This window comes from Camelus bactrianus, chromosome 22 (genome assembly GCF_048773025.1).
Source record: "Camelus bactrianus isolate YW-2024 breed Bactrian camel chromosome 22, ASM4877302v1, whole genome shotgun sequence".
Taxonomy (NCBI): domain Eukaryota; kingdom Metazoa; phylum Chordata; class Mammalia; order Artiodactyla; family Camelidae; genus Camelus; species Camelus bactrianus.
Genome location: NC_133560.1, coordinates 10,973,013 through 10,997,505, shown reverse-complemented (window position 1 = coordinate 10,997,505; position 24,493 = coordinate 10,973,013). Strand labels below are relative to the sequence as shown.

The following is a 24,493-nucleotide window of genomic DNA, read 5'->3' as shown; positions in this document are numbered from 1 at the left end:
GAGGTGGTGTTTATAAAGCAACAGGCCTGAGTCTCACACACAGCGGACACAGGACAGGCTTGGCCACGTTCCCTCTCTTCACGGGTCCAGCTAAAGAAGAAAAGCTGGCAGGCTTGGGTTCTTATCCTGAGTGCCACTTAATAAGCTAAGCGACCTTGGGTAAGCCACTTAGTCTCCCCAAGCCTCAGTTTCCTCATCTGTAAAATGGTACTAACCATCTCTACCTCCAGCGTCACCAAGACAGTTACTGACATGCCCACCAGGAAAGCCACAGCAACTAATAAGCATTTGTCGAATCTCTAGCAAAGGAAATCAGAAGAAAGCATCACACTTAGACCCTGTTATTTATTATTTAGGCTTCCTACAAAAATATGCCTTCCTACTTGGAGGGGGTGGGTAGGTACGGCTCAGTGGTAGAGGGCGTGCTTAGCATGCACGAGGTCCTGGGTTCAATCCCCAGTACCTCCATTGAAAAAATAAACAAACAAACCTTATTACCTACCCGCCCCCCAAAAAACCCCAGAAAAACAGACCAAAAAATGCCTTCCCAGAATTACAGTTCATCAACACACCCACAACTAGTATCAAAGTCAGCATGAGAAGAGGTCAAACCCAGGCAGTTCCTGTGTCTGTCAGTGAAACGGTCCCTTGCACAACGCCCTTACACAAGGCGCCCGCGATCCCTCCCCTCCGGAGGTCAGTGCCAGGAGAGCTCGGGCATTCTGGCAATCCAGTCTGCTTCCTCTTCTGCAATCTGAGAGCTCCATGACCCCTCCTGCTTCCCATATTTTTTGGTTTACTTTTTACTTTTTTCACCTTGGCTGCTGAGAAGCTCTGAGCTTCCTCACCTTTGGGTTTATTCCCATGAATAAATGTACTAACTTCTAGTTCTATGCCAGGGTCAAACCTCCAATATCGCACAGTTTGCACACGGACCCTGGTGAAGTGTTTTTAGGAGATGACTGCCCTGACACCCACACTTCAAAATGTGAGGCTTTTTTTTTTTTTGAAACAACAGCCCTCAATGTTCATCGGAGCATACGTCAGAGTGATGCTCTGCTAACTAACTTTTCGAAATATTGCCTGACTGTAGGTCTCACATGTGGCAAAACATATTTTGGGTTTTCTCTTCTTCTTCATTTTTTTTTTTTGAAAGTGTTTTGGGGGTGGTGGTTGTTTGTCTTTCTGGTTTAAAAAGTTTCACGTCTTGCACCTTTTTATGCAATACAAAAGAAAAACAAAGCGCCCCTCTCACACATGGTTCTCCCTGGGTTCCATTCTGTAAGTCTCAATGCTCTACCTTTCAGTTTGTCAGTGGTAGGGCCACCGGGGGCTTATATTCTGAACTTCTCAAGGCTCTTACAGAAATGCGTGAGGTTTAACTCATAAAATAATAATCTCCATAAGTGTAATAATAATAATTAATAAAAATAAAATAATCATCTCAGTGCCTTAGGCAATTACTAAATATGCCTGCGTAGAAAAGAGAACAGAAACACGTACCAAAACCCACAGGATTCCAAGCGGTCTGGACTTGTGTGTATTTTCCGTATTTTAGTCAACTAATACCTGTTGTAAAATGTTATATTAGACACTTTTTTTTTTAATGGAACATCCTGGCTTAAAATAACCCATGGCTACAGATGCCCCTGTTCACCTGAAGGGGGATGCGGTATTTGTGCCTGTCCACAGCGAAAGCCCCAGCAGGTCCGTGCCCACGGCATCCTGTGATGAAAGGGGCCTCCCCGGGATCCAGGGTTCCTGGGTGCACAGTTGATGGCTCTGAGCCCTCACTTAGCCCCAGATCTAACAGCTCCCAGAACCAAGGACCGACTCCTTGAACCCTTCAGAGGCTCATCCATACTCTCCCTCCAGAGGGCAGCAAGCAGCTCATGGCTCAGGGTTTTCTCAGGATCTGGTGAAGGGAGGCTTATGATTCATTTAATCCATCAAGAAGTATCAACTGAGGCTCTACCAGGCTCCCCACATGGCTAGGCAAAGTGGGGTCCACAAGAGACATACTCAATCAACAAACACTATCTGAACTCCTGGTCTATGACAAGCCTGGGGACTGGGGACAAGACTGTTCAGACAGGTCCCTGTCCCAAGACCACAGGCAGAGGCAGATGCAGAAGTGAGTGATGCAGGCACATCGTGACTACATTATCCAGAAGCCTATGGCCACAGTGGTTAACCTGGCCTGAAGCTATCCTGGGGGGCTTCAACAGAGGAGACATCTGGGCTGGGTTTTGAAGGACGAATTTGCCAAGTGAAAGAAGACAAGGACATTCTTAGCAAAACACAGCAAGTACAGCAAAGGCAGCATGGAAAGTGTGGACAGGGGAGACGGTGGAGCGCTCCACGGGGTTCAAAAGGAAAGGAAGAGAAAGCCCTAACTGTCTATTGCAACTAGAACTTGAACATCTCAAAGGATGAACTTCAACCTGAGAGCTCTGTGCGTGTGTGGGGAGAGGCACCAAAGGGTCTTAACAAGGACTGCCCTACAGGTTTCTACTCTAGGAGATCCCTCCGGATGTGGTAAGTCTAGAGGCTGGAAAAGCAGGGGAACAGGGGATTTGGAACAAAACAAAAAGGATGTTTTATCAGTTCTGGTGCTCTGGGCATCACGGCTGCCTCCTGCTGTACCCACAGCATTTCCTCCTTCCCCTTTGTGAAACAGCCGTAAGAGCTGGGTGGACTCACCCCACCCCCAGTGGGGAGCGTGCCTAAACCAATCAGGGAAATTCTGTGCCTCTTGCCTTGATGGCTGATTCAGGGATGGTCAAATCAGAACAAAGCTGGTGAGTTCTGCCTGATGGTGTGAGATAATAAGGAAGCACACAGCCCTGAAGGTTGCAGGCAGCCACTTTACAACCATGAGGGAAGCCAGTGTCAAGACAAAGCTGACATAGAGAGGAGGGCAGAGAGAACCACAGCACGATGGAGCCCGTCACAATTCAACCCCTCCCCCACTTCAATCCTGACCTCTCTCTGGGCTTTTTAAAATAGAATATGAAAGCCAATTAACTTCTTCTGTTGCTTAGGTTAGTTTGAGTAGAGATTTTCTGTTTTCTGTTACCTGTTACCAAAAGCATCTCATCTCACATTTGGCAAGAAGTGATGAGGCTGAATTAGGGCAATGAGAGAGGAGGACGAGAATGCCATCTCGTTGGATAAATAAGATTTTCCTAGGAATATCTGGCTGGTACCAGCTAAAAACACTACACCAGTGGTTCTCGAACTTGAGTGTGCTTCAGAATCACCTGGACAGCTTGATAAACACAGATCGTCAGGCCCCGCCCCAGAGCTTCGGAAGTAGTAGGTCTCGGAGGGAGGGTCCAAGGCCCTGCATTTCTAACAAATGCCCCAGTGATGTTCAGCATCACTAATTAGGGAGATGCAAATCAAAACCACAAATAGATATCACTTTATACCCATTAGGCTGGCTATTAAAGAAACAAAATAAACAAGCGTTGGCAAAGAACATACAGAAATGGGAACCCTTGTGCATTGCTGGTGGGAATGTAAAATGGTGCAGCCAGTGTGGAAGACGGTATGATAGTCCCTCTAAAAATTAAAAGTAGAATTTTAAAAGTTAAAAATATAAATAAAAGTGGAATTGCTTTGTGATCTGGCATTCCACTTCTGGGTCTATATACCCAAAACAACTAAAAGCAGAGTATCAAACAAATGTTTGTATACCAGTGTTCACAGCAGCATTATTCACAATAGCTGAAAGATCTAAACAGATCAAGTATGCTTCCATCAAGAGGTGAACAGAAAAACAAAATGTGGCACACACATACAAAGGAATAGTATTCAGTCTTAAAAAGGAAGGAAATACTTCACTTAATATGATCATCTCTAGGTCCATCCATGTTGCTGCAAATGGCATCATTTCATTCTTTTTTATGGCTGAGTAGTATTCCATTATATATATACATACCACATCTTTATAATTTCATCTGTCGATGGATATTTAGATTGCTTCCATGTTTTGAGTATTGTAAATAGTGCTGCTGTGAACACTGCAGTACATGTAGAAAATGAAAATTCTCCAGAGATGGACAGTGGTGATGGTTGTACAATACTGTGAATGTGCTTAATGCTACTGAAATACACCTAAAAATGATTAAAATGGTTGATTTTATATTATGCGTATTTTATTATAAAGAAAACAATAAATCCACACAGAAACATGCACAGGAATGTTCACAATAGCATTATCCGTAACAGCCAAAAAGTGAAAACAACTCAAGTGTCCATCAACTGATGAATGGATAAACAAATTATGGCACAGCCATACAATGGAATATTATTCAGTCGTAAAAAAGACTGAAAGCACTAATACCTATGAGTAAACCTTGAAAACATTATGCAAAGTGAAAAAAGTCAGACACACAAAAGGCCACATATGATGTGGTGCCATCTGTGTGAAATGCCCAGAATAGGCAAATCCAGAGAGGAGATGAGTGGTTGCCGGGGCTGAGGGATGGGGTCCAGGGGCGAGCCCAGGCTCCCAGAGCTACAGGCAGTGGGGCTGACACTATATGCCCAGTCCTGTCCTGGGGCCTCTCTTCATAGTCTCTCATTTCATCCTCACACAGTTCCTTAAGGTAAATACTGTTATTATCTCCATTTTATAGACCACGAGTCACCAAGCGATTTCCGTAAAGACCAGATAGTAAACGTTTTTGGCTTTGCAGCCATAGGATTTCTGTTGCATCTACTGGACCCTGATGTTGTAGCCTAGATGCAGCTGTAGACGATCTGGCCCACGGGAGGCTGCTTACTACCCCCTATTCCAGATGAGAAAACTGAGGCACAGAGAGACTAAGTAACTTGTCAAGGTCCCCAGCTCACAAGAGATGAGGCCAGGATTTGAACCCAGGCACGCTGATTCGAGAACTCATCATTCCCCTGGGCTCCACATCTTCCCCCACCGTTTGGGAGGGCCTACCTGTCAGACCGTCCCTACTGCCACCTAAACATCTCTATCATAAAGTTTCAACTCAACCCGTCAGGTAGGAATTGCCCGCCCGCCCCGTCCTGGGACAGCTGGTGCAGGCAGATCTGAGACTTAAACCTAGGCCCCTGTGAGCGGCCCTGTGTTAAGAAGGCAGGTTTGCCTGAGTTTGAATACACGTAGCACATTCTAGGATGGGAGGTGCTGGCTTTTTCCAAGCCCTCTTGTCAGACAAGTACCCTCAATATAGATGGTCTCCCTGGTCAGCACTCATGAGCTCTGTTTCCCTGGAGACCTCAGCCCAGAAACACGCTCGAGGGTGCCCGATGGGGGACAGCCTGGAGACGCTGGCTTCCTACTCTGGCTGGAGGCCAAAGGAAACTGGAAACCTGTGTTTACCTCAAACCCACATCAGCTTAGGTTAAGCAGCTGTCATGGTGCAGTGTAAGGGTCATGGTCTTGCTACGTGATCCTGGCAGACCGCTCGCCTCTCCCATCATTCATTCATTCATTCGTTTGTGGATGTATTAGGCACCTACCCTATTCCTGCTCTATTTTAGCCACTGGGGATATAGCCCTGCACCTGCCCAGCTCAATTCAAGCAGTATTCCCTTCCTTCTTGGCCCAGGAGCCTATTAGAGTTGCCCTGGGACCCATTACTATAAAAAAAAACTTCTTAGAGAGGAGGGTATATAGCTCACTGGTAGAGCACGTGCTTAGCATGCCCGAGGTCCTAGGTTCAATCCCCAGTACCTCCATTTAAATAAGTAAGTAAATAAATAAACCTAATTTTCTCCCCCCAAATCAATCAATCAAATATTTTTTTAAAAAATTGTGCAGATGAAGAATCAGCTCCATACTCCTTAGGACTGACAGAGCCAGAATTTAAACTCACTCTTCTCTACCTGATCGACCCTTCAGGACTAAACACTGCCACCAAGGTGCTGTGCCAAGCTGGCTTCCACCCTTCTAAATGACACACACACCCAGAACACCCCACGTGTGCACTGCTTCCCCTGTCTGGTCTCCCTCCATGGCCTCAATCTCCTCAGGAGGTAAGTGGTTGTCAGGCCAGTTAACCCAGGTCAGCTTCAGTTTCTCTGGCTAGAACACTTAACAGGAATCAAGAGTTCCCTCTGTGCCAGGCCCTATACCAAGTGCTTTGCAAGGATTATCTCACACTCATCGTGTAAAGTGGGAATCGTAAAAAGTGCCTACACCTCTCAGGGTTTATTGTGAGAGTTAAACAGGATACTGGATGCCAGTCACTTAGACTATGACCTCGATAAATGTTACCAATCATTAACAGCACTTGGTGGTATTTTATTCCCATTTTACATATGGAGAAACTGAGCCTCAGAGCGATTAAGGTCATTCAGAGCCAAGACCTGAACTGGGACCTATTTGGGTGCCAAGTCAGCTCCATTCATCTCCCAGATGAAGGACATCTAGGGACCCTGTCCTCCTCCGCTTCCTCATGCCTCAAGGAGGAAGCCACAAAAAGCCTGAGTCACAGCCCCCGGGTGGTGGGAGAGAGGGCACCTCTGTCTCCCTACCCCAGCCCCTCCGGGCTCCGCTGGTCAGCTCACGCATACCAAGCGAGCTTGCTCACCCAGAGTTAAGGGAGCCAGGATGCCGCAGTCTGGATAAGAGCTGCTCGGACCATTCAGAGTTTAGATATTCACGTCTATAGCCCACAGGCAGCAGGGACGAGCAGCAGGAGAGGTCGGCACTGCCACAGCCCAACCGTCCCCAAGGGACAAGTGAGACATACTCTCATCATAGGAGAGGCATCCACACCCTGTGACCACTCAGTGCTCTGGGCCTCGGTCCCCTCCCTCCCTGGCCTTTCCTGAGGCCAAGAGGAGTTCTGGGTACCCAGAAAGTGCTCAGTAAATAAATGCTGGAAACAAATCTCTCACAACTCAAATTAAATAAGCCACTATGTCTAGCTGGAGGTCTGGACGGAGTCCCAGATCTGCCACCATCCTTCTGTGACAGTGCTGTGCTGTCAGAATCCCTTTCCTGCTGCAAGCCTCAGTTTCCCCACCTGGAAAATGAAGTTTTCACAGTGGGAAGATAATTTGCAACATTGACATTTGAGGGTTCAAGGTGAATGGCAACACTTCATCACTGAATAAGTGTTTAATATTTACAGAAGTCCATTCATAGCATCGGAGCTTGGACCTGGCACGGAAGCAGTAAGTGCTCACTGAATGAATTTATGAAGAGTGAAGAAATATGAATGAAACTGTTCAGTGGCCTTGAGATGACCAGAAATCAGGGCAAAACAGCCAGAAGGTGACTAACACAGCTGATTCTGCAAAGAAAGCTGGACAAAAGCAAGCCAGTCCCTCTCTCTTCTGTCACCCAAGAGAACAGAGATGATGGTTGCCATTATTGAGTGCCTAATGCATACCTGGCACAGTGCTAAGCATTCTTTTACTTACTCCTGTGAGCAGTTATACTTGGGTCTATTTTACAGATGGCAAAACTGAGGTTTGCTGGGGAAAGGGCTTCCTCAAACACACTCAGCTCCTAAGTGACAGAACGAGGGTATAAACCCGGGTCTGTTTGACTCCTAGACCCAAAGAAAGCTGAAATGCGCAGCTAAAGGCAAGCCACTGTCCCTCTCCAGGCTTGTTTCTTCTTGGGGAAGCAGGGGTAGGTGCTGCCATCACCCCTTCCTTCCCAGGCCTCCCTGGGCTGAGAGGCACCGTCCCCTGGCGTGGGGACAGCCCATCAGTGCAGAAGACAGACGCTTCTGGTTACCCAACAGAGGCCTGTAGAAAGAAGGCCCCTCAAAACACAGCAGTCAGCACAAAAATGCCTCCAACTTCTCAGCTGCTGGTCCCTGTAGGTGGAGCCCCGGAACCTCCACACCTCCCTGTAGGTGGAGTCCCAGAAGCTCCAGGCCAAACAATGCGGCCATTGAGTGGGGCAGCCGCCACCCACAAGGTGTCCCAGGAAAGCTGGGCCCTGTTCCTCCGCCCCCAGCCCCACCCACCACGTTCCCAGAAAGTCTGGGAAGGAATTCAGGCTCCCCTTGAGACTGTGGGAACCGAGTGCCCCCAGCGGGAAGGAAGGTCACCGGGCATGACCTTGGGGGTTCCAAAGAGATGGGTGGAGGGTCCTGTCAAGGCAAAGGGGGAGGAGTGATGATCCAGTGAGCCTCTAAGCCTGTCTGGCACATTCTACAGCGCTGGTGTCACCACCCCCAGGTGGGGACGACTAGAGGAGACTGAGGTGGCCCCAAGTCCAAGTGTGCCGGCCCAAGTCCCCCGGCACCTCTGGGACGGAACTGAGGTGATCAAATCCGGGTACTGACTTCTGGTACGGCCTGGCCCAAAGGTCAGCAACCCTGGCCGTGGGGTCAAAGTCCCCTGAGCTTGAGTCCAAATGCTGCCACTGGGTGTCTTTGGGCAACGTGCTTGATCTCTCCGAGCCTCCATGTGCTCATCTGCAAAATGGGGACAGTACATTCCCGCCATGATGTGGTCCTGGGGATTAAATAAGACAGCACATGTCAAAACAACAAGCACAGTGCCTGGCACCTAGCCAGGATGTGACAGATGACAGTCACGGCCCTTGCTGTGACAACTGTCACCAACACCACTCTCCTCATCACACCACCTAGGAAATCGGAGCCAGGACCAGACTCCAGGCAGATGCAAACTGGACTGTCAGCCCCTGCGGGGGACACAAGCAGCTCCGGGTCTACACAGACATTTTTGATCCATGCGACCATCTGTCTGTCTAGCCACCATTCCCTAAAGCCAGGGGTGGCAGGGCTCGTGCTGTCACGGAGAGGAATGAGCCAGGGCCACGTCCCTCAGGAGATGGACTCACACATCCATACAACTAGGGGTCAGGAGGGTCACAGGAAACACAGACACACAGCTGGAAAGCCTGCCTCCCCACCCCGACCCCACTGCCCTGACAAATATAATTTCCCAGAGGACAAGGCTTTGTGTCTGTGCCCTCAGCGCTTAAAACAGGGCCTGGCACACAGCTGATGCTCTGGAAACATCTGCTGGTGAATGAATGAGTAAGCGAGTGAGTCAGTGACTGAATGAGTGAATGAATGAATTATGGCTGCCACACCTGCTCCGGGGAGGTGGTGGTGGGGATGCAGTCACATGAGGTCACAGATGTGGAATATCAGACACAGGTAGGAGTTATCACGAAAGGGATGCAGAGACTCCGGGAGGGCAGCAAGCACAGAGGTTCCATCAGTGAGGACACAGGTCTGAGGGCTCCGGAGAGAGAGCGCAGTAGGGCACGGCCAGGAAGGAAGACGCGTCCCCGCCATCCACAGAAGACAGAAGAGAGCCCCTCCGCCTCCCCACTTCCCACCCAGAACTGGGATTATCTGCTCCCATCAGGGCCAGGTTGGGTGTAGGTGCAGGGAAGCCACCAGGGCAGGGGATGGCAGACGGGAGAGTGGGTGGTCATCTATGCGGCACAGCCCTCAGCCTAGTTTATAGGTGCCACGTGGGAATACAGGCCCCTATCACGGGAGCTGCTGATCCTTCAAGCCAAGTCAGACACTTGGTTCCTTAGATTCAAAAATGCCAACAAAGAAAGGGTCACTCTATTGCAAAACACTAGGAAAAGCCTGCCTTAGGTACAGCCTGTGGACTGAGTTTATACGTTTATCTGCCAATCTAGACTTTGAACGACATATAACATGTTAGCCGGGTACCTGGCACGGGGCACCTACTGTCTTGCTGCCTGGGCCAACTGCTGCAAGGTTAATGTCCAGATGGGGAAACTGAGGCTCAGAGGCACAAAGAGACCTGTCGGGGGTCACGGAACAGCACAGGGGCAACCAGATTCCAACCCAGGTCCGGCAGACTCCAAAGCCAGTGCTTGATGAACTGAAAGAACGAGGATGTGTGTGAGCGGGAGGGGCGAGCAGGGATGGGAGGGGCACATGGGAGCACCACGGAGATGACAGCTGGCTGGCTGACAGGGTCCGATGGTGAACTGAACGCTTGGGCACATGGTGGGCAAATCCCTGGACCACAGAGTCGCCCTTGCTCCTGTGGCTGTGACAGAGACTCTGGCCTGGCCATTCCAACAGCAGGATTGCAGGCAAAACCCCACGTTACCCTGGCCTGTCCAGCTGTAGCCACACTCGTCTACCTGCTTGTGGCTGAGGGAATTGGCAGCACCATGAGTGTCCACCGAGCCCAAGGGAGAAGCTGGATAGACCCCTGAGCCACAGACCCCCTCCCCAGCAGACACCACCAAGAAACAGCCTGCAGGACAATGGATCCCTCAGGTAGAGAAGCAGGGCACAGACTGGGTCCCCTGAACTATTCCCAGTGGTACCCAGGGCTGGCGCCCAGGGAGGGGCTCTGCAGGGGCGGGAGCCGGGCTGGTGTGGGGTGGAACCTGGCTGTGAGCCCTAAGACAAGTCTCTCTCTCTCTGACCTTCAGTCTTCACATCCATAAAATGGGATGACAACATCTCAATTCCATAGAATTACAAGGATTCAGCAAGATAAGCATGAAAGAATCTCGCACAGGCCCGGCACAGAGAAAGTCCGCAGCAAAGGCAGCTATTTGTGTTATTTTGCTGACACTTTCCTGTCACCTCCACCCCCTGCCTCCTGATTCACCCTCTAGGCCAAGAAGTCACAAGCTTCTGCACCCGCTTCCCCTCCCCGAGCCTCAGGGCATCCGATCTGTAAAACAGAAATGGTTAAGAAGTAAGCATACATTTACCCAGAGGACGCAGAAGCCTGAACAGACTTTCAGGTGCTTCGCAAAGTGCTATTATGGATACATGTGTGCGTGTGCGTGTGTGTCCCCCAAAGTGGGGGGGCCCTGAAGGCCCAATCCAGGAGGAGGGCAGGGGTGGGTAAATGCCAGGGAGCCCCAGGGGGACCAGGATCCCAGAGCCCATGGAAAGAGATCCTGACCCACAATACTGCCGAGAAAGGCCACCACAGGCCACCCAGCTGACCACGGACCCAGAATTCAGGATTTCAGAGATACCTGGGCTTGGACAAAATGAGATGACTCAGGCCAAAAGACCTCCTTGAGATCAACCTTTGCAATCCCCCTGGCATTACGGACCAGGAAACAGAGATGCAGGGAAGGGGCAGTGCTTCTGAGGGTCACAGAGGGTTGTTCCCAGATCCGGGAAGATCTCAGGTCTCCCGACGCCAGCATGGCGCTCCTGTCACGCTGAGAGACTTTCTAAATGCGTACAGCCTCGCTAGCTACTCTCGAATGTCACCCTCTCTTTATAGTTCTGGTGTTTTTTTAAGGCCAGATATGCAACCTCTGTCAGTGACCGACAGCTAGCCTCTGCGCCCACGGCGACAAGCCACAGAAACCCTGGCCGGTGACATGTGGTCATGCGAAAATGTGTGGACAGCGAGGTCCCTCCCACCCACACCCTGCTCTGTGACCCTGAGATCTGCACTTCCTCTTTGTTTGCTTTCGGACAAGAAGTCACACTCTGGAAAGCCTGCAGTCACTCCTTCAGGGTCACACACACACACACACACACACACACACACACACACAACCACAACTTGGTGTACACATACAGGAAGTCCACAGACCCATCACAAGCCTATTTTGGGATTCCGTAGGCCAGGAGTCCCAGTTTAAATGCCACCAGGTCTGGGTAACTAACTTATAGGGCAAAGCAGGTATGAAAAAATGTCATCTTGCACACTTTTCTGGGAACACAGTCCTCATGGTTTTCTGTGCTTTCCTCAGTTTTGATAAGAGACATGAAATGAGAAATTCTTCCTCTCAATTCTCCTTTAAGAAATACAGTGGCAGGCACTAGTGACAAAGAGCCCTCAGCCTCAGAATTGGGGAGCATTAGGGAGCAGTGGGGTCTGAGGCTAACGAGAGAGCAGATCTCTGCCTGAGGGGCCGTTGCTGCTCAGCCCCAGGCAACTGCAGGAAGGTAGCCTATACGTGCACATCTCCAGGTTGTTCAAGAAAAGTCCGAAGGCCAGAATCTTAGGTGACATCTTCTGACAAAAAGCTAGCAACAAATTTCTAAAACCAGCTCGCCTGCCAAACAAAATGTGTCCGTAGGCCCAGTTGAGCCTGAGATCACCATTTTGTGACCTGGCTCTCAGGTCAGAGGCCGTGGCTCACAGCCTGTCCGGCCTGGCCTCCTGCTCCCAACCGCAAGAGGCTGGGAGTGAGAGAGACATGTAGTCCCTCTCGACGGCAGTTTTGTCCCCCAGGGGATATTTGGCAACATCTGGAGACGCTCATGGTTGTCGCAGTGAGTGGGGAGATGGGGGCTCTACTGGCATCTAGTGGGCAGAGGCAGGGATGTTTAGCACAGAGAAAGGTCCAAACCCTGGTGTAGATCAGAGTCCAAAAGGCCTAGGAGCTACTCTGGGGACCAGCAGGGGAGTGGCGGGCTGAGGGTCGGGGGAGACCTGCCACGCCAACTTAGGGCAGCTGCTGTTTTCTTGGTGGTCCACGGGACTTCTGCAAAGATCTCAACGCAGGAGGATCCCACAGCTAAAAATGCTGGGAAAGCCCAGGTGAGGACAATGATGAGAGTTGAGACACGAGCTGCGGGGGCGTCCCGGGTCGGGAGAGGCGGGTTCAAACCCAGTCTCTTGTCTCTCCGAGTGTCCCTGGATAAGACACTGAGCCTGGCTGCTTCAGTCCTAAGAGGACCGACCTCAGCCTCTGCCCTGACAGGCATGGCCAGGCCCAAGAACCCCAGCCCAGAGACTGGCACCCCCCCTGCCTGGGGCGCATCCCCAAGTGGAGGTCCTAAGATCAGGAGCTGAGCTTAGACACCGCACAGCATGAGGGAGAAGGGTCCCCCGCTCTGCTCATTCTCCCTTCTGAGTCAAGTCCACACCGAGCACCCAAGAGGCCCGTCACAACCGCCTCCCTTCCAGCAGGGAGCGCAGGGCCCGGGCGGGAAGCTTTGGCAGGCGAAGCAATTGGGCTAGAATGGAACAGAACTGGTTTATTTTTTTTTATTTCTATTTATGGCAAGTGGGTTCCAGTTTTCCATTTAGGGTAGTAAGACGAATTTTTTTAAATAAATCTTTTTAAATAAATGTATTTAATTTGTAAAAACTGAGTCACCTTAAAAAAAATATATTAACTATTCCAGAGGTAGCAGAAGGAATGAGGCTGGGAGACGCAGCCTAGGCGGAGTGTCACGTACATAAGTGCTGTGGACAGTCAGCACCGAGAACGGCACGTCCACACCTAGGCCGGGGGGAGACCCAGGAAGGCTCCGTGACTGTGGACGCCCTCCAGGCCAAGCAAAGCAGCCACTGCTTTGTTTGGTAGTCAGCGAGGAGGTTCCTGGGCAGATAAACTTGTGCAAAACCAGACAAAACTGGGGGACAGAGGGACTTCCGAACTGCACCTGTGCCGAGTCTCCAGGGGTGGTGACCAGGCCTGCTGTACACACATGAAAGGCCTTCCTCACCCTGTGCTGATGCTATCATCTACTCTGACGTCACCTGGGGGTGGCACGATCACAGCAAAGCCTTGGGAATGTTCACTAGGTGAAAGGCAGAAGAGCCAAAAGAGCCAGGGGGGGAAGGGGTGTTGAAGGCATAGTAGGAATGGAAAGAAAGGACTGGGAGAGAAGGGGAGAGAGATGCAATGGCATTAACTAAGCACCCACTTTGTGCCAGGTACTGCTGCCCATGCTCGACCTGCACACCTCACTTAATCTTTACAAGGGAATAGATTTTGTTACCGTCATCCCCATTTTAGAGATAAAGAGATAGAGACTCAGAGGTTAGCTAAGATTCCAACTGGTGCTACAAGCCAGGACTAGTCCCAGTTCCTTCACTGCAGGGCAGGGAAGAGAACAATGCATGAGAGAGACATGGAGAACAATCAAAGGGACCCGGAGACTAATCAGATTAACAGCCGAGGAAGAGGGCAGACACTCCCCTGCTTGAAACTCCCAGAGGTTCCCCAACACCACAACTCCTACCTCCCTGACCCCCTCTCCTAACACCCCCACCCCAAACCAGGCACACTGGGCCCTCACTGCCTTTGAATGTAGTAAGCACACTCTCACCTCAGGGCCCTTGTACTTGCTGTTGCCTTGATCCTCCCTTGACTGAGGCCCTCTCAAATGTCACCTCCTCAGAGAGGCCTCTCACTGACCATGCGTGGAGATAGCCTGCCCTGTCCCCAGGCCACACCACTGATTTTAAATCCATCATGGTCCTCATCGTTACCTGAATTATGTGTTTATGTGCTTACTGGATGTCTTCCCCACCGGACTGTGAGATCCATGAGGATGAGAACTGTATCTCTTGTTCATGACTGAATCGCCAGCCCCTAGAACAGGGCCTAGCACACAGGAGGTGCTCAGCAGTCAGCATTCAAGGCCACAGACAATCTGGTCTCCTTTCATATTGTTCTCTGCCATCCTCCAGCCCAACGACTTTTGTCTGGTCCTTACAGGCTTCATTGGCTTCTACCTCAGGGCCTTTGCACTTCCTATTCTCTCTACCTGGAAATTTCTGCTCCTGGAAATATTTGCAGGTTGGCCCTTTATCTTGTCTTTGGAGTCTGAGCTAAAAGGTCATCTCATGAGAAAGGTGTTCCCTATCCCTTGTCCTGAAAGCACTGCTCCTGACCCCCACCTAGGAACCTCTATCACATTTCCTAGTGCATTTTTCTTTTGCACGTTTATCACTTGCTCAAGCCCTCTCATGTATTCCTTTATTTGCTTCCATATTGTCCACATCTATCACTAGGCTCAGTAAGGCCAAGGATCTGACCTGCCTTGGTCACTCCTGTATCCCTGGGGCTGGAACAGGACTTGACACTAGGAAAGAATTCAACAGACTTGTTTATATGCATAAATGGAGAGCACTGTGTTCCAACAGGGCTGTAGGCTTAATTCTTCCAATATGACCCAAGCTTCTAGAGATAAGGGTCAGAAGTCCTGGGGTGAACAAGTAAGAGATCTACACATTGGGTTTGCTGTCCTTGTCAGAAAGATTGAGGAAAACCTGGAACCAATCAGAAGGAGCTTTCAAAATCCTCACAGGCTACAAAGCAGGACTCCGCAGCCACCTTCACTGCTCTGCCAGGTTCAGCGCAAAGGAAAAGGTTCAGAGGAAGGAAGAGTCCACCTCTGCTCCCTGCAAGCGATGGATAGCTGGAGGTGCCGCCTGTGAACAGCTCAGAACAGCTGGAGAAGAGAGGCCTGGGAAGATACTGACAGACGGCTGACTACAACGAGCCTGTGTCCCAGGTAACGGGTTTGGAATATATTCTGGAGAGCTATGGAAGGGCTTTTCCTAGGGCAGTGTGACATGAGCAGGGTCTCTCACCCTCAGTCCCTGACATCTGTGTGTCTGGGCTTGTGACTAATTCGCTGTGTGATTTTAGGTAAATTCCAGACCCTCTCTGGTCCGCAGTTGTCTCATTTTTCAAATGAGATGTTGGCTGCATGACAGCCAGCTGCAGAGTTCTGTGGTTTAGTCAACAGTCCTCAGGTTGGGCTCTGAGGGTGTGCTGGACCAGCTCTCACTGGCTTGTGAGGACCGATTGTTAAAGTTTCAGATATGTTTACAACCCAGTTGTTAAACACAACCACTAAGTTAGGTAACCTCATCATTTAAAAAATTACATTAAAAAAAAAACAAAGATGATAAATACATAAAACTCATCACCTCCCTTAATTCTGTTATCTATATACTCTTGAAGTTATTACATCTGTCACACCTGTATGGCAGAAATAACTTCATAATGGAGTGCCACCGCATTTCTTCCCAATTCTGTGCGAGTGACGCTTTGTTTCAACTTGTAATTGACCGTGGTGGGAAGAGCTACGCCACAGAAACTGGCAGATGCTATAAACCAGGGCTGTTCTTTCTTTATGTCACTCAGTCTCACTCCCAGAAGACATGCAGGAAAAGAGAGCCAACCCTTGAAAGACTTTGCTGGAGACCTAAATCTGGCTGACTGGGGCTGGGGAGTGGGGTTGTTGGGGGGAGGGTTAGAAACCAAAGGAAATTCATGAGGTCAGCCCAGGGTATCCGGCATTCGCTTATTTTGGGGCCCGGGGTGTACAGTGGCCAGTGCAGAAGCCGGTAACCACGTGTGACTGTTGAAGACCTGAAACGGAGAATTTATCACTTTACTTACTTCTCATTAACTTAAGGTTAAAAACTGATACTTGATTCTATTATTGGGAAACATTTAAGAAAGCTGGAACAACCCAGGGATGTGAATCACCTTTTTCAACTGTAAATTTTATGACATCTAAATACAGACCAAGGATTTCTGATGAAAATTTAGCTCCTGAATTGAGATGTGCTGTAAGTGTGCAACGCTTACTGGATTTGAAGGCTGAGAATGAAAAAAAAAAAAAAAGTAAAATATCTCATTAATAACTTTCATATTGATTACATGTCTGAAATGATATGCTTTCTATACTAGGTTAAATAAATTATATTATTTAAATTAATTTCATCAGTTTCTTTTTGCTTTAATGTGGCGATTAAAACATTTTAAAATTATATATGCGGGTCACATTATATTTCTATTAGACAGCACTGGGGTGAAATACTTTGGGTAATTTCCCCCCCCACCCCCCCGTTTGCACCATTTTGATATTTAAAGCAGAAGCGATCATAAGAAAACCACTAAAAGGATTTTTTGAAGATTACAAATTCTAGAAGAAAATGAGCTGTTTTGTCAGACTGCAGATGGGGTAGGTTTGGTGAATGACCTCCACCCAATCCGGGCAAAGTCCATCCCTAGATGCCGTGGCTGGGGAAGGGGCCCAGGACACTAGGGCAACAGCTAATTTCTCATCCCAAAGCCCAGCCCCTGAGGGCTGACCCCAGGACCAGGGCTGGTTTTGTCAAAGACACCCACACAGAAAAGCTGGCTCCTGGAGCTGCACAGAAAGCCTGGACCTGGCCACAAGTTGGGTCCAAGAACCATCACACAGAAGGAAACACCAAAATGTTGGTGCACATTTCAACCCTCTCTTGCACACTTCTGTACAGGCTGCCCCTCTACTCAGACTACCCTTCCTTCTCTTAGCTCTTAGAGAACTCCTGTGCATCCTTCAAGATCCCGTTCAAATGTTCCTTCCTCTGAAGACTTTCCTAACCAAATGATGTTCCCATCTCATGCTCTGGACTTCTGACCTAGTCTATTCTTACCACTTCCTGGCTGGCCTCAGTGCTTTTACTCTTGCCCCCTCAAACCTAATTTTTTTTTCTAAAACACAGAATTCGTGCCTCTCCCCTGTGAGATTGGCACTGGGTCCCTAATGCCTAATGCAGTAGTTCTCAAACTTCAACGAGCATCAGAGTCACCTAGAAGGCTCTTTAAGACAGATTGCTGGGCCTCATCCCAGAGTTTCTGATTCAGTAGACCTAGGCTGGGACCTAATATTTTGCATTTCTAACAAGGTCCCAGGTGCTGCTACTGTGACTCTGAGAGGCTGTACTTCAAGAACCACTGATCTAAACGATCAAGTGCAAACTTCACAGTGGCATTCAAGGCCCTCCACAACATGGCCTCCAACTCCTTTCCCATCCTTATCTTTCCCTACGTGCTGCCCCAAGCCTAGTCCACCCATGACCCCAACATACCATCCCCTTCCCACCTCCACACCATGCTGATCCTTCTGCTTGAAATCCGCCCAGTTTCAGGGCCACCTTCCTTTATCTCACAATGTCTAAGACCCAAATCTTCAAAAACCAGGACAGGGCACCTTTAAGGGTTTACACAGTAACAAATTTAGGCTCAGCAGCAGCCACAAAAGAGGAGAGTGAGAAAAGATTCTGGCCACAGCAGCAGCCCTGGATAGGAAAGTACCAGCCTAAAGTGACAACTTTGGGACAGAACATTCTGGTGTATCTATTTAAATAGCCTCACGCCGGTCACAGCCCAGTTATGAATTGCCCCTGTTCTCCATCCCGTTTTCTAGCTCTGCCACTTCCCAGCAGCCTTGCCTGGGGCGGAGTGTAGGGAGGGGGACTTACTTAGCATCTTTGTTTCTCATTTCATCTGTCAGATTGGATATAGCAATAAACCTCCAAGAATGAAGATTAAATGATACAATGTAAGTAAAATGCACAGCCAAAGGTCTAGCACACAGTAAGCCATCAATAAATGCTAGCAATTGTTGGTATTATCTTTGGACTTGGGGAAGTAATGAACTTGGTAACCAGCCACCAACAAGAATGGGAACAGACACATAGATGTTTTTCTTAATGGGTACATCATTAGCAGTCCAATGAAGGTTGTCTGAACTGACAGCAGGTTGCATGGATGGGCGGGAGGGTTGTTAGATGGGAAAACATCTTTCTATAATATCAAAAGTAGCTCTGTGGGGCTAGTTTGGCAATAGACACGAAAAAATCTTAAAAATTCTCCTCAAGAGGTTCTCAGGCAAGAACACAAAAATTCAAAGATGTCCATCACAGAGCTGTTTATACAATTTCTTTTTAATTTTAAAAAAGCAACAGCCTCATGCAGTACACCAGACATTAACATAACATTGTAAGTCGACTATACTTCAATAAAAAACAAACTAACTAACTAACCTAAATGCCCAATAGTCAGAAGATGGAATTCTGGAGAAAAAGAGAAAAATGAAGATGCGGGTATTTCCCTAAGATGTGGAAGTTGTTCTTAATATATCTTAAATGAAAAAAGTAAAAGGCAAAGTAACAAGTCTGGTGTGAGTTCATCTTTTTTTTAAAAAACTGTAAGTGTATGTATCTATAGAAAAAGTCTAGAAAAAAATATATTCCAAATGTTAGCAGTGGTTATCCCTGGTGTAAAGATTTGGATAATATTAGTCCTTTTTTTTTTTTTGGCTTTTGCTTTTCTGTACACTCTCGTTTTCCTCTGATAATCATATACAAAAAATTTGTTTAATTTCTTAAAAGAAGAAAAAACTTTTTAAAAAGCACCTCGAAGAATCAGGACAGAGGGGCAACATGTCGGCTCTGCTTCCTGGGCCTCTGCTGTGTGACCATGAGCAAGAGGCCTGCCCTCTCTGTGCCTCTGTCCCCTCCCCTTTGGGAAAGGGAGACTAGTCTCCCTGCCCGGCTCACCTCCCAAGGTGACTGGAGGCAGCAGATGAGAAAGGGCTTTGAAATCCACAGCCGACAGTCTGTGGTGGTGGTTTTACTGCCCTCAAGGACATCCAGGAGACGCCCCAGGGAGATGCTCAGAGAAGCAAAAGAAAGCTGGCAGTCTCCACTCGGAGGCAACCAGTTTCAGTGGATAGAGCTCTGGGTGGGGCTGGGGGAACCGAGTTCACACCCCCTCAGACACTGGCCTCCCTTCATTCCTACGAAATGAGAGGGATGAATTTCAACAGTGGTTTTTAAACCACTGTGGTTTTCTTAAATAGCAGGATCCTTTTCTCAAAGGAAACACAGATTTCCCCATTAAGCATCAGCAGTTCTGTTTCTAAATATCAGGAATTCTGTGCAAAAAGAATCAACCTGGAGTCTAGTTCCCATTAATTTTAAATGGGAAAAATTATAAAAAATGACATGCCAACTCCAAACTCCCCACTAATTTCCTAAAATGTAACTAACACATAGCATCACTCTCCCTATACATAATAAACTATCATGATAGGAGCTACAATGCTTAAAACAACCACTCCTGACTACCAAGTCATTATTAACAAGCCGTAACAGCCGTTCCCATGGTAACACGAGCCTCGGCCACTCTCTCAGATCCGGCACGGTCCAAGATGCGCAGTCCCTGCGGACCCTCACTCCCTTTGCAAACCATCTACCCGTGATTCTGACAGTCTTCCAACTGCATCCAAAATTCACGAGACTTTTCCTGCACATCATTTTTTTACAAATGTTATGCTGAGTTTTAGGGACATAAATAGGATGTTTTACGTGCACAACTTTGGCTGAAAAAAAAAAAAAAAGAGTTTGGAGACTTGGACCTTCTAGGAAGCGTGGGTTTTATAAACCGAGGGGCATGAATACTAGAACATCAATGGGGGAGTTATTCTGCAGGGCAGGCTTGTCCTCTGTAAACCAGGGGCACGCCGGGACTCCTCTGGAGTTGAGGAAGGATGCTGAGTTTGGGAGATGGGGCTTGAAGCTGCATCTGCACTATGCACATCAAAACATGCGGCTGCTGTCAGAGAGCAGGGGTCATTAAAGGGCCCCCTTTAGTGCTGCCATTGAAAGGCATCCCCATGCAGTGGCCGCAGCAGGGGCAGTAACGGTGCTGGTATCACACAGATGATGAAATTGCCCACACTCACCGAGCTCTGACACGCACCAGCATCTCTCCCAAGCACCTGACATGAATTAAGTCATTTAATCCCCATAACAACTCTAGGAGCTAGGTACTATTATTATCAGCATCTTACAGATGGGGAAACTGAGGCACGGAGCGGTTAAGAACTTGCCTAGGGTTACCCAACTTGTAAGTGGCAGAGCTGGAATTCAAGGCCAGGCAGTAGAACCTCAGAGTTCCTTCCCACTCCAAACCACTACCCCTTGCCCCCAAAGTGCAGAGGCTGCACAGAAAAGGGAGGGCAGGGGACCCAGGTCCCCCAGCGTCACCTTGTCCTCGCCCCAGCCCTTGCCCTCAAAACATGTGCTGAGATCTTAAGAGCACAGAACCTTGGAACCAGGCAGGCTCCAGGCCACCAGGCGTGGGGGCCAAGAGGGGCGGGCGGCAGGCGGTCCCCTTACCCACAGCTTCCCGTCATAGTAGTAGGCTCCCAGGAGCTTCACGATGTAGGGGTGGTCGCAGGTGGCCAGGATCTCGATCTCCACGATGTAGTCCTCTAGCTCCTCCTCACTCTTGGTCTCAATCACTTTGGCGGCGGCCAAGTCACCCGTCTCCTTGTTCTTGGCCTGCAAAGCGGAGACACAGGTCAGAGGGAATGACAGGTGAGAAGCTGAGCCCTGGATGCCAGCTCAGGGAGGCCCCCATGAGTGTGGAAACACAGGCCGGATGTCCAGGTGGCGACTGAGAGGCTGACGTGAGAGGTACACTGTTCTCAAGAACAGCCTGTGCCCACTCATCATGTCAGCACAGGGGGATTGAGAAACAATGCTCAGTGGTTAACAAATACAAATTTCTTTTTTAATTGAAGTACAGTCAGTTACAATATGTGAATTTCTGATGTACAGCATAATGTCCCAGTCAAGCATGTGTATACATATGTTTGTTTTCATATTCTTTTTCATTAAATGTTTTAACCAGATATTGAATAGTTTCCTGTGCTGTACAGAAGAAATCTGTTTTTTTATCTATTTTTACATATAATGGTTAACATTTGCAAATTTCAAACTCCCAGATTTATCCCTTCCCACCCCCTTTCCCCCAGTAACCATAAGATTGTTTACTATGTCTGTGAGTCTGTTTCTGTTTTATAGATGATATACAATAGCCAAGAAATGGAAATAACCTAAATGCCCATGACTGGATAAAGAAGTCGTGGTACATTTATACAATCGAATACCACTCAGTCATAAGAAAGAATAAAATAATGCCATTTGCAGTAACATGGGTGGACCTGGAGATCATCATTCTGAGTGAAGTAAGCCAGAAAGAGAAAGAAAAATACCATATGATATCACGCATATGTGGAATCTAAAAGAAAAAAAAGAATAAATTTTTTTAAAGTACAACACACTCATACTATGGGATAAATAAAAATACAAGAACAGCATAGATCTACAAACACCAAGAAGGAAAGATTTATTGAGTTGTTCAGTAAAAGCCCCAAGTCACTGAACATTAAAAGTGGTACAATGCTTTCTATATAAAAAAAATGGAAAACTACTCTTTCATAAACGCTCACATGTGAATGGAAATGCATGGAAAACTCCGGAAAGATACTGCCTGACAGCAGGCTGGAATGCGGAAAGATTCAAAGGGTACGTTTCCTCTCTCCGTATTGTTTTAAACGTTAATAGAATGTTTCATGCATTTATTTGCATTATTTCACATACGTTAAAAGGAAAGTGAAAAGGGGTTTCCGTGCCCACCAATCACAGTGGAAATGGTTCCTAGATGCATTTCACCTGGTCACAATAACGGTTTCTTATCCGATGAAAAAGAGAAAGAATTTCACACAGACAAGGATAGCTTAACTTTTTAAAAACGGAAAATAAGTGTTGGTGAGAATGTGGAAAAATTGGTACCTTTGTGCATTGCCGGTGGGCGTGTAAAATGCTGCAGCCACTGTGGAAAACAGTTTGGCAGTTTCTCAAAAGGTTAAACATAGAACTACCATATGGCCAGCAGTCCTACTCCTGGGTATATTTGCTCAAGAGCTGAAAGCAAAGATTCGAGCAGATATCCACATATCAGTGTTCACAGAAGCGCTATTCACAAGAGCCAAAAGGTGAAAATAACCCATGTGTCCGTCAACAGATGAATGAATAAACAAAAATGGGTACACTTGGCCCTCCTGTATCTTTGAGTGCCATATACTCAGATTCAACCAACTGTGGAATGAAAATACTCAAGGGAAAAAAAAATCAGAAAGTTCCAAAAAGCAAAGCTTGAATTTGCCACATGCCTGGCAACTATTTACATAGCGTCTACATTGTCTTTACAACTATTACCACAGCATTTACATTGACTGAGGTACCATAAGTAATCTAGAGATGATTTAGAGTATACAGGAGGATGTGCATGGCTTATATGCAAATACCATGCCATTTTATATTAGGGACTTGAAACGGGAGGGTATAACTCAGTGGTCGAGCGCATGCCTAGCATACATGAGGTCCTGGGTTCAATCCCCAGTACTTCCATTAAAATAAATAAATTAAATAAAAACCTAATCACCTCCCCCCACTAAAAAAAAACTGATTAAAAATAATTTTTACTATATAAGGGACTTGAGCATCCATAAATTTTGGTATTGGCGGGGGGTCCTAGAACCAATCATCCTCAAATACCAAGGGGCAACTATATCCATATTCAATGGAATATTATTCAGCCTTAAAAAGGAAGAAAATTCTGACACCTGCTACAGCATGGATGAACTTTGAGGACATTATGCTAAGTGAAATAAACCACAAAAAGACAAATATTGTCTACTTCCACTTCAGTGAGGTACCTAGAGCAGCCAAATTCACAGAAAGTAGAAGAAAGGCCACCAGGGGCTGGCCACCAGTGGGAATGCTGAGTAAGCGTTTAATGGACAGAGAGTTTCTGTCTGGGATGATGAAAAAGTTCTGGAAATGAATACTGGGGAAGCTTGCACAACGTCATAAATGTACTGAATTGTGCACTTAGAAATGACTGAAACGGTCGATTTTATGTTACACATATTTTATCTCAATTTTTAAAACTGAGAGCAAGAGAGAAATAACCGTGTAAGTGGTATAATCACGAACTGGCTGGCATCCAGGGAAAGGGTTCAGAGCCCACTGTTGCGTTCCCTTAGATGGTCCCCTGAGCCCCAGGGGCTCTGCTGGGAGCACCCATCTACCACGCTGCTCGGGGCCCCAGTGCTGAAGGAGCCCGCTTTCCTACAACACGGGCCCTGCAAGCCAGCCGCTCGCCTGGAGCCTGGAAGCGGCACGGCAGGCTGGTGGAGAGCAAGGGAAAACGGGTCGCCCTGGACTCCACCGCGGTGCCTTCCTGAGGACAGTGCCACTCACTGCTCACCTAACCGGACGGCTCTGCTACCTGACCCCGCACGCCCAGCAGCCCATGGATGCTCCGGGGTATCCACGTCACCTCACGTGACACCCCATTCTGTGGACTTAGAGAGGGGACATGGCTGGAACTAGGGTAGCAGCACCAGAATTTGAATCTGGGTCCTCTAATTTCCAAGATTCTGTGCGCTTTCCGCTACTGTCCAAGGTCCCCCATCATCTCCAGGACTCAGAAGCCTCTGGAACCAGATGCCAACAGACAAGAGTGCTCCCAGGCCAGCCCTGAACAGGACACCTGAGATGTAGACACAGTGACCCTCCCCCTGGCCTCAAGGGGCTCCGGGTCAGCTGGAGAGACCACCCCCCCACCCCCGGTCTACTGCCATTGGTGAGACAGTGCTCTTATGGGGGTGGGGGTAGGAACCAGGAGGGGGCACCAAGCCCCACCCAGGGACCTTTTGGAAGGGAGTGATGCCAGTAGCCAATTTTTATGCTCATTTGTAAATTTATTCTCAGCTTAGATAAATGTTCCTGTTAAGTGAGCTGTAAAGTCCCCAGGTCCCACACGATGACAATAATGATTTCACATTTATCAAGGGCGCACTCTGCATGGGACACTGGGCCCCACTTCCACATGTGCTAACTCATTTATCTCCTCGACCGCCTGACCGTTGGTGTGATTATCTCACAGAGAGATGAAGAGACTGAGGCAAGGTCCCAGGCACCTGGGTGACAGCTGACCTGGAAAGCTGTCAGACCTGCCCCGGCGTCCGCATTCTTGGTGGCCACATAGATAGTCTATGAAACCTTCCACATCGGGACCAGGAGCCCAGCTGAGGGGAGCGAATTCCATGTGGGGCCATTCCTGGAGGTCAATTCCCGTCCTAGAATTCAC

General features: G+C 48.2%; 1 protein-coding gene across 1 annotated transcript in view; it reads right to left on the bottom strand.

The window, feature by feature from the left end:
- The window catches only part of STK10 (serine/threonine kinase 10), a 106,270-nt gene that overhangs the window by 62,539 nt on the left and 19,238 nt on the right, over positions 1-24,493 (bottom strand). The window contains exon 2 of the mRNA XM_074350289.1: positions 20,668-20,832. Within this exon, the coding sequence (XP_074206390.1) occupies positions 20,668-20,832 (165 nt within the window). The remainder of the gene's footprint in view (positions 1-20,667; positions 20,833-24,493) is intronic.